Genomic DNA, 19,524 nt, shown 5'->3' on the forward strand with positions numbered 1-19,524 from the left:
TTTTCCTTTTAGTGATATTGAAAATTTAGACTGTTAGTCTAAATTAATTTAATAAAAATTCATTAATAATAATGACTGTCAGTCATTATGCAAATTTTAATTATTGCAGAATTCAGATTAGTTCAAGGTAAAAAAAAGTAATTGTGTTGTGGGGACAACAGTCATATTATGCAGCAAAATGTAGTAAAAGGAAATTTTTTTATAATTTAATATAGCAGAAGTATTTTGAATTACCTAATTTTTTATTATGTACCTTGATAGAGTGTTCAGAATTTCAGTACAACATTCTATATTAATTTTAAAATTAGATTTTCTTCATCAATCAGTTCATTATCATTATTCTAACTCATTTTATTTTTCACATTAATAAGTGTATATATATATATATTTTTATTTTTTTTTTTTGTTTCAATGCTGTATTTAGATGTGAATGTAATGATTTTTATTTTATAGGTGGTGGAACTTATTGGAAATGAAAATTTAAAACTTAATAAGAAACAAATAACAGAGATAATAGATTTAATTAAAAAGGAAGAACAAATTACATTACAAGAACAGTTAGAAAAAACATTAAAAGAAAAAGACCCCGTTGATGTTATGCCACAAAATTCAAGCAGCGTTTTAAAAAATGTATTTGAAAAAGAATTACCTGATGTTACAGAAGAAAAACGCAGTTCCCCGATTGAAGAAATATCAAGAGAAACAATGAAACAATCACGCGCTGCTGCAATTGCAAAACCAACTTCTGAAAGTAAACCAAACATTATGGATCCAAAAAGTAACAATGTTACACCAAAAAATTTATGATAAAATTACTTGAAATCCTGTTTTTCAGTGATAAATATGTATTTATATATACGTACATAAATGTACATGATAAATGAGTATGCGTAATCTGCTAAAATATTGTAATAATTCCATAGTATAAAAAAATTTCCAATTATTGGTATTTATATAAAAGTTTAGTATTGTGAAGTGCTTATTATTATTTTTTTTAAATTTAATTTTTTCATACCAGAGCAATGCATATAGAGAGGAAGAATATAACTATTTTTGATTGAATTTTGGACTAAAAAATTTATTTTAAGGTGATCATTGTTATTAATCAACATTAGCATTGTGGTACCTGGAAAAGTTTATTTTATTTATATACAGTGATTGTGTGATGTGAATACAATGTAATTTTATTTTTTATTAATAAAATGTATACTATTTACATTAACTGATATTTAAATATTTATTTATTTAAAAGATATATAGTTGGTAAAGTTGAAAATATTTATATTGTTCTGTTACTAAAAATGTTTGAAGTGCATGCTATTCATATTAAAGCTTTCACTTAAATGATTGTATGTATGTGTAATGAAGTGGTCAACTTGAGTTATTAATGTCTTAATGTGTGTACCAATATCTGGAAAGGTTGCTTGACAGTTATTATGTTCAAGGATAACCCTGTAATCAACAAATTTTATTTAGATATTAGTATTAAAATTACTTCCTGCTACATTATTGAGCAAAAGAATAATAAAAGTTTTGTTGATTTTCTGAATTGTGTAATCAAGTTCATCAGCCCATTTTCAGGTTTAGGGAAAGCCAAGGAGTAACTATTTTTGGAATTTGGAAAATAATGAAAGTACAGTATATTCAGTATTATCTTTTTGGGGTACACATATCTGCAAAATACCAATCTTTCTCATTTAACATTATTTAAACATAAGTGTGGAACCTTGGTGCTTAAAAGCAGCTTCCAATTTAGCATGCATTTATGTGTATGAAGTTTGAGTATTGAATCCATATGTATTTTTTTGTCCTTAGATGTCAACAAAAATTGATGCAACTGATTTCTGGTCAGTTTTTGTATATGCAAAAACTGATTAAGTGAAAACCTTTTAATTGATAGATCAATTCTGATCTATCACTTTTTTCCTCTTTAACCTCCGGAACTGCCATTAGGTATTGCTTCAAAGGATGAAACGAAAGATTTGTAGCATGTGTGAAATGACATGCCTGACCGGGATTCGAACCCGGGACCTCTGGATGAAAGGCCGAGATGCTGCCACGGAGGCCAGCAAATGATCTATCACTTAAAATTTATTGATTCAATTTTAAATTTTTCAACAGTACTGTACTTGTAGAGCAACTTCTTTTTTAGGTCTATGGGTTATTACATTCTGTTGTACAGTAGTTCCCAAACTTTTCCAAGTCATGGTGCCCTTTCTCAATTAAAATTTTTCCATGGCGCTCTACACTAAGTTAAAGTATGACTACTTATAAGTAAGAGATAAAAATAAATAAAATTTGTTTATCTTCATTATTTTTTTACTTATTAACATTAAATTAATAATTATAAATGTCTTGGTTGAATTAATTATAAAGCTTTTACAATTTTTACGGTAACCCTATGAAGAGACCATGGTGCAAAGTTTGGGAATCACTGGGTTACTGCATTATTCTGTTTGTAGTAGCTTTTATTAATCAAAAAATAGGTTTGGATATTTTATACAATGATACAACCATTTGTGATTTTATTAAAAAATATCTATCGCCGCCCCCTCTGATTTCAACCAAAAGTGCTAATATGCAGTCATATAATTTATTTTAAATCAAGCAATGTAAAAAGAAAGTCGAGCAATAAGCTCCAAAAAACTATATATGCACTATGGCATCTAAAGCCAAAAAAAATTGCTAGGTAACAGTTCATCTTACATGAAGAGTTAAAATAAATTACATGATTTTATAACTATTGTTCCAATGAATTATTTACTTCCTGTTTTTGTAAATGAATTACTTAGTGCTGTTCTCTTGTTTCTGACATAATATGAAATTAAATACTTTCTACCTACTCTTAACCTTAAACAAATGAACTATTCCAATTTGAATGTACCATTCTGAGAACTTTCTGTAATAAATACACATTGAATATTGATTATACAATGGTTAGAGGTGTATTTTAATTAATGGCTTTTGTCTAAAATGTACATGGCAGCCAATTAGCCCAAAAAAGGGATTTTTAGTTAATAATCAATTATAAACTTTCTTTTCTCAGTTTTCATTATTTGTGATTTATTTTTAATATTTCATAAATCACTATGATTAAAAAATTGCAGATATTTATATATTCATATTCATTCTACTCCTTTTTTGCATTTTCAATAATATGTTAATTTTGGCTTTAGCATTTGTAAAATTTAAACTCCATTGTTATGAGTCATCTTATTTGTCTTTAAAAAAAAAAAGAGTTAAATGTGTGGATTTTCTTTGATCTGACATTAAACTGAATATAATCCTCCATTTTTCTACATACCGGGTTTATTTTTATATACCTAGTTTTATCCTCAAGTTTTCCCTTCATTATTATACTCGTAATTTCTCCTCACTTACCCTCCATATTTCCTCATCTTTCCATCCTATTCACTTTCTCCTCTCTTCTTCACAAATAAATAGAAAACATTTCCATAGAAAATGTACTATAAGTAAGCTGGATGGTTTATTGAATGAAAGAAATCTGTAAAGGTGTGCATGACTAGGTGATTAATACTCACTAGCATGAAACTGTTGACTTGAATTAATATATCTGAGGTTTTACTAATTCAATGTTCCCTTACCAATTATAATTAATGGTAGAATATGAACACAGTAATGTTCTGATGATCAGCTTTATCAAGATTGAAGTTTTTATAAGACAGGCTTAATAGACAAATTAATTTTAAAAACTATAACTATATATAAACAGTAAATCTGTTTCAATTAAAATTACTGATTCAATTTCATTGTCATCTTAAAGTCATTTTAATATAGTCTGCCTAAAATGACCATTTGACTGATATTATGGTAATTTCTTTTAAAAAGAATTTTTACATAATACAGCAATGGTCTTTGATCATTTAAGGAAAGAAGATGACAATTTTATTACCTTTCTTGTACACATGATAGCTATTCAGGAAGTACAGAATTTTTTAACTTTATAACTTTATATTGTAACCAATTATTCACTGATGTATTTGATTTTTATTCATGTACATTACAGTAGCCTTTTTAACAGCCCCCAACCATGCTACTTATTACAGTAATGAAGCAAATCATTATTTGTTACAAAAAAAAAATTATGATATAATAAAAATTATTTAGAAAATTTATAGAATATTAGGGATCCCCCATTATGTTCCCCCTAAATAATTTTTAAATTGACTATTATATAAGTAGTGACCGGATTTTATGCATTTGCATATTAAGCCCATTCTCACCAATTATTGCATATTTTCCTTAAAATCTAGTGATGATGCATAATTTTGCTATATTTACAATATTTTTCAGTAGGGTACCTTGTTAATAAATGAAATCTAATGTTGTAGCCGGCCAAATCTATTAGCTGCATAGCTCTTAGAGCACACTTACCACCCGCAGAACAGTATCTCTGATTATTTATGTTTACAAAAGTAACAAAATTTTAAATAATTGTTATTTATTGAATTTATCAATATGTTATTTTACTACTTATTTATTGCATGCTGATTTTGAAGTAAAAAAACAAAAAATTACTATTTTTTATTATTTAAAGGTGCATATTTCAAGCTTTTATATGTTGCATATAATCTGGTCTCTATATATAACTATGAAAGTTGATATACATAAAAAAAGGTTGGGAAAGGATGTTTTTAACAATACATTGTACGTAGTAAACAAAAATTGTTTTTAAATATACATCAAGTACATTCAATTTTTTTTAATGACTGCACAGTATGAAAGGCTGGTTGTGTTAAGTTATATTGTGTCAATATTATAAATTATTTCAAAATACTACTAAATACTTACATATCCATATATATATATATGTACCATAACTGCCAGAGTTGATTTTCATCAATTTATAGAAAAAATTCATGTAAGGTATTAGATAAATTAAACACCATCATAAACAAGACTTATTTGTTTGTCAGCATGAAAATTGAATGGTTAATAAGTTCTAACCCATGATTTTATAACCTACTTTTTTTGTAGTTTTATAAAAATACTTTTGTTAAACTTGATTACAGTGTAGGATTTTGCAATGCTTCAATTGTTTAGTTTAATATTTTATGCTTTCTACTATAAGGATTTTCCAGTTCTGGTAGAGTTTTAACCCATTGGACTGCTACATTCATAGATACAACTGAATATATTGATTTATTTTATAAACTGATTTTAAAGCTGGTATTAGAAATGGGCAGTTTAAGAGTTTAAATTTTCAGTTGTTATGAACAATTGCTTAGATAATCTTATGACAAATAACTATAAATTTTGCAATAAAAATATTGGTAACATAGACATAATATTAAAACATTTACTGTAAACAATCATTCTTCAAAACTGCATTGAAATTTTTTAATATAATAATTTGTTTTGCAGTAGAAGAATTACTAGAAATATATTTACATTGAAGAAAATATCTTTTTTAAGTGACATTCTAATGAATTGATAGGGCAATTTCAAAGAATGTTGACATAAATTAAGGTGACTTGTGGAGGCAAATTATAAATAAACATGAAATATTGTATGTGAAGTCATTAGATGTTTAATAGTTTTCTTCATTCAAAACACATCCTCAACTCATTTGCTTCAAAATGTAAAAACAGGTTAAACAAAATTGGGTCGGTATAATCACAAAAATAATGTTTTCCTTTATTAAACAGTATTTACACAGGTACACATTTTATAATTGTAACACTCCTGTAACATGAGTATGCAGGGTTTTTTATCAATATTAACACTTAAAAAATGTAAGACTCAGTAATTTTAATTTTTTGAGTACCATTATTATTATTATATAACTTAAATACAAATCATTGAGATTTATTCATAATTTTAATGAAAGTACTGTGAATTTTATTTTTATCTTATTTAATCAACAATAAAACTATGAAATCAATTAGTTCTTTTTTGTAAGATTGGCTTTATGACTAAACTGAAGGATAAATATTTATTATCCCAACAAGATCATTAACATACTCTATTTGTAGAAAAATTTGTTAAAAATTGAACAGTGATTTAATAGCTTTGACAATTTAAGTAAAATAAATGCATGATTTTTTTTTAACTGTTCACACAGTTTTTACACTTCAGCAATGATACTTTTCCTTTTTTACGTGTAGATTGATATTTAATTTAAATTATACTGTTTGATAATAATTTCAACCAAACACATTTCTTAGTAATATTTTATAACACTCATTTTGTAAAGTTAATATATAATTTTTTTATTATTAAATTTATGTAATTGGTTTTACATTAGCTGTTAATTTCTTATGAATAATAAAACAGAAGATTAGTTTTGTTTCAATGAACTTATTTTTAATTATAGATTTTTGTTGAATCATCAGAACTACTGTGTCATATCACTGTTGTGTAAACATTTTGTTTGGCTATTGCAGGTGCTGTTTACATAAATGCAATGCAAGTTACCATAAAAGCATAGTCCATTGTTGATGTTTTTATCATAAAATCTAGTTCTATGCATAATTTATCATCTTAATTGTACATAATATAGTAGTATGCCATTAAATATTTTATTAGCACGTAGTAGTATACTATTCTCTTTATTGCATTTGCTCTTGATAATGTTTTTACCATATACACATAACCTTTATTTTTTAATAAAAATATACTTAAAATTTAACACTTATTAATGTTCAAATATACGTTATATCTGTAGTTTATAGTATAATGTTTATATTATATGATGCTTGCACAATTTAAATTATTGTGAAAAAATGAATAATTTGGTATAACGCTGTGATCATTTGTTAGTTTTTGTGATGTAATTAATTGTATATTATTTTTATTATTAGCTGTTTAAAAAAGAGAAAATTTATTTTGTATCTCAGGTTGTAAATTTGTATTTATGTTGTAACAAAAGCATTTGCATAAATATTGGTTACAGCCCCAATAAATAAATATTCTATTTTTAAATAAGTATGTTGTGAAGTGCTATATATTTACATTATATTTAATGGTGTAATGTTATTTATTATTATATATATATTATATTTTCTGTTATGTAGGATTATAAGTAAATAGATGTGTTATATTTTAACAATGAACATTGATGTAATACACTTATTGTATTTTTTTATTAGATAATTCAATTTAACTTTTAATACATGACTATGATTCACAATTAAAATAAAAACATATACCCACATCTAATGAATTGTCAAGGATAATCAGTATTTCTTGGTAGTTTTTGAGATTAGGGATATTGTACATTTGTGATTAAAAGCAAAACAAACAGGTTTAGAAGAAATTTTCCTCTATTTTTATTCAGACTTTCTCCCACTGCCTTGCACATTTTACTCCATGTCTAAAAGAATTATGACTTAATTTCTTATTGTAATTTTGTATAATGACAGGGCATGATATTTTGTGTGATAAAAGGCAGCCAGAAGTCTCAAGTTAAAGTTGTGAAAACTACCTTTATCAGAAGAACATGGATAATAGAGTTTGTCCAGATTATATTAATACTGTCTAAAACAAGATTGAATCTGGTATTGAATGTATCATAACATGTAATGTTCAGTAATATTTTAAGCTCTTCAGATATTTATTTAATTGTAAAAATGTAAACAAAATCCATATGTTTCAGTTTACAAAAATAAAATTAAGTTTTAAAATCATAATTGTACTTATATGGACTGAGGATATTTCAAAATATTAGCAGCATTTTTTTTTCTAGAATTAAGTTTATTCTTCATCCCTCCAAAAAAAAAGTTATTAAATTGTCATGTGTGCACACTCTTATTATTACCTCCCTCAAAAATTTCTGCTAAATTTTACAAAAAAAGTTGTAATAAGTAATTGCACCAAATCCCCTCAAAATTTTGTATTGATGCATACATTTTATAAGTAAATAGAACTGGGTTCTGATAAGACTTCTTAGGACTTGAGTCAGTCTTCAGATTCTAGTATTGCAAAAGTGACTCCAAAACTAAAATAAATATATAATGAGTATTATAATAGTATATATAATGAGTATTTTAAACTTTAAAATACTCACGAAACTAAGTTGTATTTCTTTTACTTTTCTGGCATCACAGCTGTAGAGCTATGCTGCAAGAAGAAAGTATGGTAATCAGTCAAAAAATAGGGTGTGGGTTTTATTGTATTTTTCAATATTTTGTGACCTAGGATTACCAAAAAAAAGTAGGGTTAATGTTTATATGTGTGTTGAATGTTTGAAGCTTATTAATGTTTGGTTGGATAAACCAGTTTTTAGGAAATCTGGCACAAAGACTTGTGTACATTGGACAATTTGTTGGAAAACATTTGGGGATATATATATTTCCAACGGGTGGGGTAGATACTTCTTTGGGGTCAATATCCTCAAAATTTTGCAAATATAACCCCCACTTCATATTAAGCTCAGAACATGCTTATATTACCATTTAAAAACAAAATTGCCCCCAAAATCAAAAAAGTTAACTTTTTATTTATTGCATATTTTTAACCAAATGTTTTTGTCTTCCTAGGCATAGTAGTAGTAGTAGTAGTACAAATGGCCTAAAATACTTTGGGCATTATTGGAGTTAAGGGAACCAATCAAGGTTTAAAATATTGATTTTTAGAATTTTTTAAAACTTTCTTTTGCTTTATTTAAACTTATAGCAATATTATTACTATAAAATTTCATCAATATTCACCCACATCCTGAAAATAGAAACCTTAGGTGACTATTGTTTGCCCATTTTTTATTAGAATTTTTGTAGTTCTAGTAAATGCAGACAAATCAAAACATTTTCTTGGGAGGTGATTTTGGGGATAGGGAAGCAGAAAAAAGTAAAAATTATAAATTTTTTTCATGTATCATTATTTTCCCACTATATAAAAATAAATAACCAATGCTAGGAAAATATAATAACTTTGTTGTTAACATTATTTTTAAATTTATGCCAAATATAATATGAACTGTTAATGTTTACTTTATGAATATTGTTAAAGAAACATCATCTTAATCATGTAATTATGGTTCTTAATTTTAAATGGATCTTAAGTCCCTAGCATTTGTGTAATTGTTTAAATATTCACCTACTTTAGTCATTTTTAATTTGGTTTTAATGATTTAAGTAAAAAAAGTAAATTATCATACTTAATCAATTCAATCAATCTGGATAATAACAGATGTAAAATCTAATATCAACAGTTAATCAATACATTTTGTTATTCAAAAAAAAAAAAAAAGAAAAGAATGTCAGTTGAAAAAATACTAATCACTGATGAAAGCCTCTCATAGTTAAATGAATAAATTTGTCTAAAAGGAATTATGTTCCTAAATTTCAGATCAGGATATGTATTTTTTCAAAATATGTTTGATAAAATATTTTCCATACTGCTGGGAGGAACAAAATATTTTCTTTCTTACTGCTAAAACATTTAATTACCCAATTATCTTTTCATCAAATTGCATATTTTTCTGGTATGATGGATAGAATTATGAGAATCTGAAATAAGATATCCAGTAGCTGATTCAGATTTCAGTTTCATTCATTTCAAGCATTCGGACTGCCCATACAAACACTTAATAATAAAAATTCGTTCTTCATTGTGTGAGCAATGAATTTGCTACTCTGGGCTGTAGTGGAAAAAGGAAATAATTTTTCACTCTCAAGAATTGCGTATAATTATAATTCATTACTATTACTTCTGTGAACAATATCTACTCTATAGTAACATGCAGACTGTAAGGAATATCATGGTTCCTTAGCAGAGCTTTAATGTTATTCATTATATCTCTTCTTGGCTGCTTATAATGTTTTGAATCCTTAAAACATTTAGGGTATAATAGAAATGTATTTGTATTCTGGACCATTTATTATGAGTTGTCAGAAACAGTTATTCATATCTGCTTTCAAAGTAATAGTAGATAGTTTTATGTGTGACTATTTTTTGGCAGATATTAATAATTTAATTGCATTGGAGTACAAAAAAAAATGGAAGAATTAAAGAATTTACATATTTTGATACAAGCTATCACTACACAGGATCACACTGGAGTCCAAAAGATTGCTAAATTGTTATCTAAAATTGCAGTCAGTGTATCAAATTGTTGTACATGGAGTGTTTCATAAAAAGTGAAATATGTAGACTGGAATTAATTTTTAAATATAATTTAACTAAGGAATAAATAGGTAAAAACAAAATTTGAAAGTAACGTACAAAATATAAGTTACCGTTATTTTCTTTAAAGTATTGGTGAAAAATGAAAGTGGTAAAAATTTATTACATACAATTTTGTAAATAAATTTATTTATTAACTAGTATCTAATATGAGGACCACCAGTAATATTTCTATTTTTGATTTTAGTTAAGAATTTTTAATAATACATTTATTAAATTGTTTAATATTTTTTTAATCTCAGCCTCTGGGGAATACCACTTACATACACTAGCAACCTGTTTAACAAAATGTTCATCAATTATATCTACTAATATATAATGTTACGGTAATTATATTTTAATAGAGTTTGCATTGTACCATGTTAAAATTTTATATTTCCCCTTTACAGCTAATGACTTGATTTCATCACATTCCTTTCATTAGCTGTTTTGTAAACAAGTTGTGCCTAGACACGACCTCATTACAGGAAGATTCCTGTGATATTTGCCAGGAAAGAAGAAATAAAAAATTAGAAGAGTAGTGAGAAAAATATCAAAACTAGTAAAAAAAGATTATCAAATATTTGTTTGTAAGATTTCTTATAATAATATAAGCAATGCATTCCCTCTCCAAATTTTGCATGCTAATGCTCTCTGCAGGGTTTTGCAATTGAAAGGCAAACATTCCGAATGTTTCAACACGTTTTTTTTAAAATGTCAGTTATATACTTTTAAACTATTTGATCAAGCTTCACTAATATTGAATACCCATTTCAGATAAAATCAAACTGCTGTTTTTTATCATTAAAGATATAAAACTGGGTTTCCAGTGAAATGGACATTCTCAAAGGCTCCACTTTTATAGTAGTATATACAGACACCCAAAACTGATGAGATATCAGCCATTTTGTTTTCATCAGTTCTGCAGATTTATTTAAAGTACAAGTAAACATATTTTTAATGGTTTTGGATATATTATTAAAACACTTAAATAACTTATAACATGGTTTATTCTTGCACTGACATCATCTTATCCTTTTCAAAAAATAAACTGTACACAAATATATTTTTTGCTTTACGATCCTGTAGTTTAAATAATTAAATTACAGAAAAATATACAAAATATGTTTAAGATAACTAATTAGCAGGCCTACAAGTGAATAATCCAAAATATATTATACAAAAAATTTAAAGAAATTAATTAATAGAATTAAATGAATTATAAGAGAACATTGCTATCACAGTAACATTAAATGAACTGATATATATTTGAAATACAACACTTATACATTAAATGAACAGACAATTCAAATTACACACTTGTTTTGATCACATGGTAATTCTTAATCTGTCTGTCTTAATTCAAAAAACTGTTCGCAGTAATAGCTGATGCCAATGTAAAAACAGTTACAACTGGAGGGTCTAATGACTCAAATTATAAGGATGTTGATAACCATTACTATAGGTTGTGATCAAGGAAAGAAATATTTATTTCCTATGATTGTTTTATAAACACTTAAGTGGATGACAGAAAAAGCTACCAATATCTGCACCCGGGATACAAGATCTATTTGTTAGGTTTGTACTGCCAGTCAGATAATCAATCTTAAGACCCAGACTAAGAAATGCCCTGCAGTAACCCCTGTTCTCTACATTAAAAGCAGCTGCATACAGTACCTATTCTCCATGTTGGGACAGTTTGTGTGGAAGTAGAAGGCAATAGAATACAATCGTCCACGTTTCAGCATCATAGCAGATTCTTCTGTTAAATGTTCCTTTTCAGATTTCTGGGTGAAACAACAGAGCAGATATGACAGTCAACTGCTACTAAGAAGCTATCAAAATATTGAAAAAAGACATGAGTAGAACACAGAAAGTTAGGTAAGTTATAAAATTTCAGGAAATAAAAAAGGAATCACTCTAAAAAATTAAATAGCAAAATGTATAAAAAGGATGATTTTTACTTATTATAGGACAATTACTATTTGAACAGGAATGAACCTAAACTGTTGCTTTTAATATAAGTGTACATGTCAACTAGTCAGCATGAGAATCATGTAATTGTGTTAATGTGTGAAAGATTGAGAAAATTATGGAAGAGGAAGTTAAAAATTCTAAGGCAATAACAGGACACTGGAATGTGATAGATCAAGAAGTAAAAGAAAAATATATAGATTGCACATGAAATGAAAGATGGAAAAGGCTAAAAAGAAAATAAAATGCTTATGGCAAATATTTGTTTTAAAAAACTGTAAAAGAAGCACATGGAAATTACCAGGAGATGAAGACAGATATCAAATTGGACCGTGTAATTGCAAAAAAAAAAGACAAACAGCTTGGCAAGAGTTAACATAAATAGCAACATATACCACTGATTGCAGAAGTAAAGGTAGTCTTTTGAAGAGTCAAAAGAGCAAAGAAATTAAATAGATGGAATCTGGAAAAAAGTATTGAGAAGAAATGCAGAAGGAAGCAATGCAAATGAATTTTAGCTGAATATGAAAGATCCCATAACAGCAGAATAAACAGTTAACTTCATTAAGAGAAGAGAATATAGAACCCATGGGTTACCAGTGAGGTGAGATGGTAAAAAACAATAAAAGGCAGAAGAAAATACAAGAACAGGAATGTGAAGTGGTTCTATTGAAAATTGAATAATAAAGAAACTAACAAAAGTCAAAAAGAAATGCCTTTCAGGCCAATGCTCGGAAAGAAAATTACAGTGTTAACCGATGAATAAAAAAATAGAAACAGTAACATGGGATAAATACAGGTGCTAAAGAAATTAAATCTAGGAATGAATGGCAGTGTTATAGGAAAAGATTATATGGAAAAACTATATCAGTCCAGCAGAAAGCCAATTGATCTCTGTAAAAAAATTAGGAGCAACAGCTCTAAGTTGGAAGTTTTACAAGCAATGAAAGATAATAAAATGGAAAAACTATGAAGATCAAATAGAATTAAGTGTCTTAATGAAACTTTCTGATGCTGATATTGTATAATATGCTTGATTAGAAAAGAGATTATCATATCAATCCTCAAAAGCAAAATGTAATGAAGAGCCAATATGATAGAATAGTTAATTTAATTTACATTCAATGAAGAAAAATATTCTCAAAATTCAGATAAGAGGTCTAAGTTAGAAAACTGCAGCAATTGATCAGAGAAGAAAACATTGATTTAGGACAGAAAGAGACATAAGGGGTTGAACTAATAAGCACTACTTATATCATCGAAATTAGAAAGCAATAAGACAATGAAATTTAAGAAGATAAGAGTAATGAGGTTAGGATACTGTAAGTCAATAAACATCTACACTAAAAAAAGAAAGAAGTGAAATGGTATCGATACAAAGCTAACAGTAAAGTTAGCTAAAATGAAATAAAACCCAATGGCTAAGGAAGAAAGTATTACTATGTGTGCAGACTTTATATACATAGTATTTATGAAGAAGGGCTGGAGACATTTGATATGCGGACATAGAGGAGATTGGAGGAGACATGAGTGAAAAATGAAGTAATGAGGGAAGTGAAGAGCATAGACGTTTAATTATAACAATTCAGAACAGGAGAGCTAATTGGCTGGGATGTATAATCATTGGAGAAAATTTTATTAAAACAATGCTAGAAATATTAATAGTATGTGGAAAATAAAAAAAATTATCAAAAAGGAAATGGATGCTACCAAGAACTCAAAAGTTCGCAACTAAGTAGAAGAGAATGTAATATTCTTCTAAATGATAATAATTTTTTTATGTAAAAAATAATATAATTACTTCCATTCTATTTTAATTGAGATAAAATTATTTTAATAGAATGTAATGTTTATTTTAATAAATAATGATGTGGTTCAAGGGATTCCTCGGGCAGCTTGTGATGACGATATATCGATGTATTTTTTACAATCGAATTGTTTGAATCATTTTTTCCGATGGGTTCTATCGTACCCACTAGGTTAGTTTGGAGAGAATGGCTGATGTTAACGTCAAAAAGTTTAATGTTGTGGATTTTAATCCTGATAAATGTGAGTGGTTTTTATTTGATTACGTCTATGTAATGAAGAGCACATCAGTTTGTGTTATGGTTGAGCTGCGAGATAAATTTTAATATTTGTTCTATTATTTGAATGTACTTTTTTAACGTTACGTTGTTGTAGGTTACGTCTATTAGTATATATATTTGTATCGTTTTGTTTAATTACAATACACCGTGGTGTGCTCTTAACACTGCCGGCACACAATATTATCAGTCGCCAAGAAGATATCCTTTTCAATGTTGAAGGATCAAAGTCGTAAAAACAGTTTCTGATAGATATTTTCGGCTCATCACATTTCCTTAGATGCAAATTGGAGATCTTTTCTTTGACTATTCCCCAAAACAAGTTGTCACGGGTTATTAAGTCTTGTCTTATAGGTGAGCACTAAAATAAAGAGCTCTACCAACTCACTGCCCATCGTAATATTCATTTAAAAGATTCCTTACCGACTTGAGCATAATTAGCTGGAGATCCATCTTGTAGTAATAGTAGTTAATTTCTTACCAGTCAATTGAATCTGAGGAATAAAACAATTTTTAAGCATGTTAATGTATGAAATTGTGTTACACTTCCTTCAAAAAAAGTATTGTCGATCAGGTGTGTTTCAGGTATTGTCCACATTGTTAGATGTTATGGGTGCTCTGTGATTTCCTCATAAAAGAAAAGACTTTCTTTACACTAAAAGTACAAATTTTGAGGTTATTACTCAGGTAAATGGCGCACTCAGAAAAGAAAACTGGTTTTTGTATGTGAACATTGGAAAAATGCCTTAGAAAAACTTAGCAACAAATTTCTCTTAAAGTCTGCCCTGGTCAAAAAGCTCAACACAAGCAGGACTAAAAGATATAAATTAAAAAACTTTTTTTTAAAATTATTTTCTGAAGTGTTCAGTGAGGAATATTTATTTTTGAAGACCTTTTCCTGTTTGATTTAAGAGGAATTAAAATCAGGATACCTCAACAGTATCAGAACTCTTCAGTTGATTGGAAGCTCGTCCAGATCATTTCAAATTGAGGGTTGACCTGATGGAAAAGGCCTTTTTTATACTGCTTTTGGTCTGTTACTACTACAACACTGAACATCTGTCTTTACAGCTTTCATTTGTGTTTGTTCACTTCTAACCAAACTCTAGCAACAAGTCATTTAATTAAATGCTTACTTGTGTCTGCCATTTTAACTTAAAATTGCACTCATCAAAATTTTCACAGAATATGTAAAAAAATCAATTTCTAACAACCTGGCACTTTTTTAAGGAAATGAAAACAGCTGATTAATCTACAATCATCTGATTACATGCAAAACTGTAATATCAAATCAAGTAATATACAATGATAAGTTAAAGAACATTAAATTTGTCTAATTAACTAATCAATTTATTAAATAATTCAATAATACTGTTATAAAAATAGTTTTATAAACTTTTTTCACTACTGTATATTCAGTTTTTAATCACTTAATTAGTAATCAAATTAGAGAATTTATAGTTGTTCACAGAAAATATTGTATAAAAAAATGTCTGCAAATACAGTTTTTAAAATCTCATTCTATATTGATATTTCCAACCAATTATGTGTAGAAAATCCTCAACATAGTTTTTTGAGTCTTCATTATTAACACAAGAGTTAGTTAAGGTAGCTGTTTTGCAAAAAAACCAAAACATTACCTTACCCAGTGCTATTGCAAAACTAATGACCACATATATATGGTAGTCATATTAAATTATTTATGTAATAACTTCACTTCAATAATCAGTAATTTAATTACCAATTACTAATCACTTCATATATATATATATATATATATATATATATATATATATATATATATATATATATATATTTAAAGTCAATTTTAAGACTCATATTCCTCTGTATTGTTATAAATAACTTGATCCACCAAGTACAGAATAAAATTAAATTAGGTAGGATTACACTTACCTTATATCATTATGTATATATACAGGAGTACTTTCACGATTTTTTCACATCTTTAGTTGATTCAATCTTTTAATTGTTTACGTAAAATGTTCATGTTCAAATATTGTTAATGTTTAGTTTTATCTATTTAAAATCCTATACAGTAATATATTATTGGCTAGCCAAACCACAAACATATATTCATTCTTTTTTTAACCTATTTATCTTTTTAACTTTTAATTAATATTTTTATTATTTATTATTTTTATTATTTGACAACATATTTTATTTATTTAATGTGTGAATGAATAATGTAATGATATAAATATTTATTTGTAATATTTCTTCCCCCCCCCACCCAATGCACATGAACTTCAAATACGATACAATGCAAGAGAAATATTAATACAGGTTTTAACAGTACAATATCAGATAACATCTTTGTTTATTATAAAATAAGGAAGTAAACACAATGTTTAATTATCTTAAATGTTATTTGTAGACATATAATATTATATAAGTCCAATTCTTAAAATGAAGTCATGAAAATATAAATCCCTTTATATTTGTACATGTAATTGGTTTTCTTAGCATTTCTCCCACTTACACCTCATTTGGTCACCCTAAAGCATAAGACCAAATGTCTGTGCCACAAATGGCTACTGAGCCTCGAAACAGTTAAGTGACCAGTGTCCTAAATAGCTCCTAGAGCTTACCTAACAGCGTGAGTAGACTAAGTATGGTGCCACACACCACCTCCTTACATGTCCCAACTGCTCACTTGTCATATATTTACTAAAATGGTTAGGCGCACCCTGTCAGCTACTAAAAATATATATGACATTCCATAAATTAAAATTTACTTCATCTAGACAGCAATTCATTGCCACGCCTAGGTCTCTGAATGCGAGCAAGTACCTGTCTACCATATTAAAGCGCTTGGAACCTTAATTATAGCCATATATCTCTAGGTTAGCTTCCTACAGCAGTGCAGTAGGAGTCTTAAGTAAACTACCGACGCCGGTTGAACAAAGCAACTGCACAAGGAACTCCCACACAGTCCAACAATGCGGCTGGCTCATGCCACATTGACTCGTTACTTGTGAATAGCCAGTTTTCTTCTTGACCTCTAAGTTCTAGGGTGGCTCCAAGAGTAGGGTACCCCCCAAGAGTAGGGCTGGTGTTTATTTGACTGGACCTTTCCACAGACACACAGCTCATCAGCTGCAGGCGAAACCGAAACAGACATTGGTTCAAATTAATATGGTTGGTGAGCACCTGGGCACCAGTTGCCCTTAAAAACGAGCTCGAGGCATAACATCCGCCTCAGATCTCGTATAAACTTGTACAGGGATCTTCCCTTAGTCGTGGTGTCCCATTCCAGTTGCCATGCTTCCATCGCGAGACTCTGCAGATTCTTCCGCAGGCGGGAGATGGGCAACTGAACGAAATTTAGATCCGGTGCATTGTGATCACCGTTGCGTTCCAGTAATGGCCCGGCCCGAAACCGCATGTGAAATACCTCGGCCTCCCGGCCTCTTCGCAATCTCGACATGGCTGACCAAACTTTCACCACTAAATCGATTGGGAGAGCCTTTCCCAATACGGTGGTAGCCTCGTAGGAGGTTGTTTTAAAACATTAGTACATACAATTAAGGCTCTGCTCTGGGCACTCCTTAAATTTTGAAGAAGTGCTTTATTCTTGTCCAACCTATGCGCCCAAACGGGTGCCGCGTAAGAGGTCATGATTTCGAAGACACCTCGGTACACCTTGTACATTTGACGGCCAGACAACCCATAGTTCTTCCGAGCAATCATCCTAGGTTTGTGCATCACTGGGACGGCATCCGCCGGTACTTGCCTAATGTGTTTGCTAAACAGCAACTTCTCATCAAACAAAACATTTAGGTACTTATAAACTCTCACTCAGCTGATTACTCAGGCTTTACACTTAATGTGGGGGTTTCAACTGTACAATAATTTGTATGCATCCTTGAAAAGCATAAACTTCGTCTTGGGCACAGAAATCTTTAAATTTTGAATGTCCATCCAGTCCTCCGTAGTTGACAAGGCTGCTTGCCCTCGATCTTCCAGCTGCGGTCGTGAATTACGAAGAAGTAAAAGGAGACAGTCATCGGCGAAAGCCTGGGCCGTGACCCCTTCTGGGAATGTCAATCCCAGAAACTCGTCAGATACCAGGTTCCACAGCAAGGGACCGAGAACGGAACCCTGCAGCCTTCCCCTGGTGACAGACTTTTCCACAGGCAGATGCGCATCTCTAAACTGAGCCGTACAGTTAGACAAATAGTCACGCACTTCGGCCTGCAGGGCTACGGGAACATTGCGGCGTTCCAGCTCATAGAGGACAGAACTTCAACACAAGGAAGGAAATGCTGCGTCTATGTCAATAAAAATTGCCAAAACATATTTATCTCGGTGCTTTCCACCTCAGAAAGAGCATTTAAGATGCAATCCTCGGTGCTAACCCCTTTCATGAAGCCATACTGGCCTCGAATTAGAAATGTGTTTATATCGATGCTTTCCCAGAGCCGTTCCACAACCAGCCTTTGAAGCAACTTGCCGATTACCGGCAAGAGGCTGATGGGTTAATAACTGCTGACCTCACTCGGATTCTTTCCTGATTTTAAGAACACCCTCACCAAAGCCACCTTCCAATAAGTCGGAAAGCAACCCCAGTTTAGGCACCCCGAGAACAGTCTGCCAAGCGGCTCTCTTACGACAGCAGCAGATGATAGAAAATATCCGGGTCAAGTTGGTCAATCCCCGGTGCCTTTCTCAGTGCTATTCGAGTAACCACTTGGTCTATATCTACGGGATCCACAGCCTGTACGCCACGGAAGGGCGTAGCCCCCGCCCTAACGCTGACATCTACTTCACCCTCCGGAGCATCTGGAAACAGAGTATCCAGGAACGCCCGGTAAGACGCAACAGATATTAAAGTGTGGTCACGACCACCAAACCGCATCGAACTCTGGACAGCACGTGCAATGGCTTTGTCCGGCAACATGATTTTGCGGACCATTGCCACCACTTCATTGGTGGCATGAACACAATCATTACGGGGGCGGCGGTAGATCCGCAGACACTCAGCGCGCACATCATCAACGATAATCTCCGTTAGGGGGGTGATACTGGTATCTTCTAGCGGACCTACCTTTTGCGCGCAGCACGCTGAGGTTAGAGGACCACCACTTTTCCCCGGGTTTCCGCCTACGTTTAACAGACGGCTCCAGGCACTCCCCGATTGGTGGACTATCCACTACATAAGGGTCAGTCCATTGGCCGAAGCCGCCGTAGGACCCTATCGCAGCCAATCTTGATGGCCCGGCCGAATTGTTCAGCCATTAATTCCACCTCCTCTCTGTGATCCATGCGCCGTTTCAACCCCTGCAAGGCAGCTGCGCACTCGCGCCGCAGCCTGTGCTGA

At 30.2% G+C, this 19,524-nt stretch overlaps 2 protein-coding genes across 3 annotated transcripts in view; both read left to right on the forward strand.

Annotated features, from left to right (window-relative positions):
• Positions 1 to 7,652, forward strand: part of LOC142325267 (mitochondrial proton/calcium exchanger protein-like) — a 71,779-nt gene extending 64,127 nt beyond the window's left edge. For both annotated transcript variants that reach the window (XM_075366797.1, XM_075366798.1), the window contains exon 12: positions 454 to 7,652. In XM_075366797.1, the coding sequence (XP_075222912.1) occupies positions 454 to 807 (354 nt within the window). In that variant the 3' untranslated portion in view covers positions 808 to 7,652. The remainder of the gene's footprint in view (positions 1 to 453) is intronic.
• Positions 7,653 to 14,042: 6,390 nt separating this feature from the next.
• Exo84 (exocyst complex component Exo84) overlaps positions 14,043 to 19,524 on the forward strand; it is a 50,246-nt gene continuing 44,764 nt past the window's right edge. Inside the window, exon 1 of the mRNA XM_075366803.1 lies at positions 14,043 to 14,148. Within this exon, the coding sequence (XP_075222918.1) occupies positions 14,094 to 14,148 (55 nt within the window). The 5' untranslated portion in view covers positions 14,043 to 14,093. The remainder of the gene's footprint in view (positions 14,149 to 19,524) is intronic.

This window comes from Lycorma delicatula, chromosome 5, assembly GCF_047948215.1.
Source record: "Lycorma delicatula isolate Av1 chromosome 5, ASM4794821v1, whole genome shotgun sequence".
NCBI classification, from domain to species: Eukaryota; Metazoa; Arthropoda; class Insecta; order Hemiptera; family Fulgoridae; genus Lycorma; species Lycorma delicatula.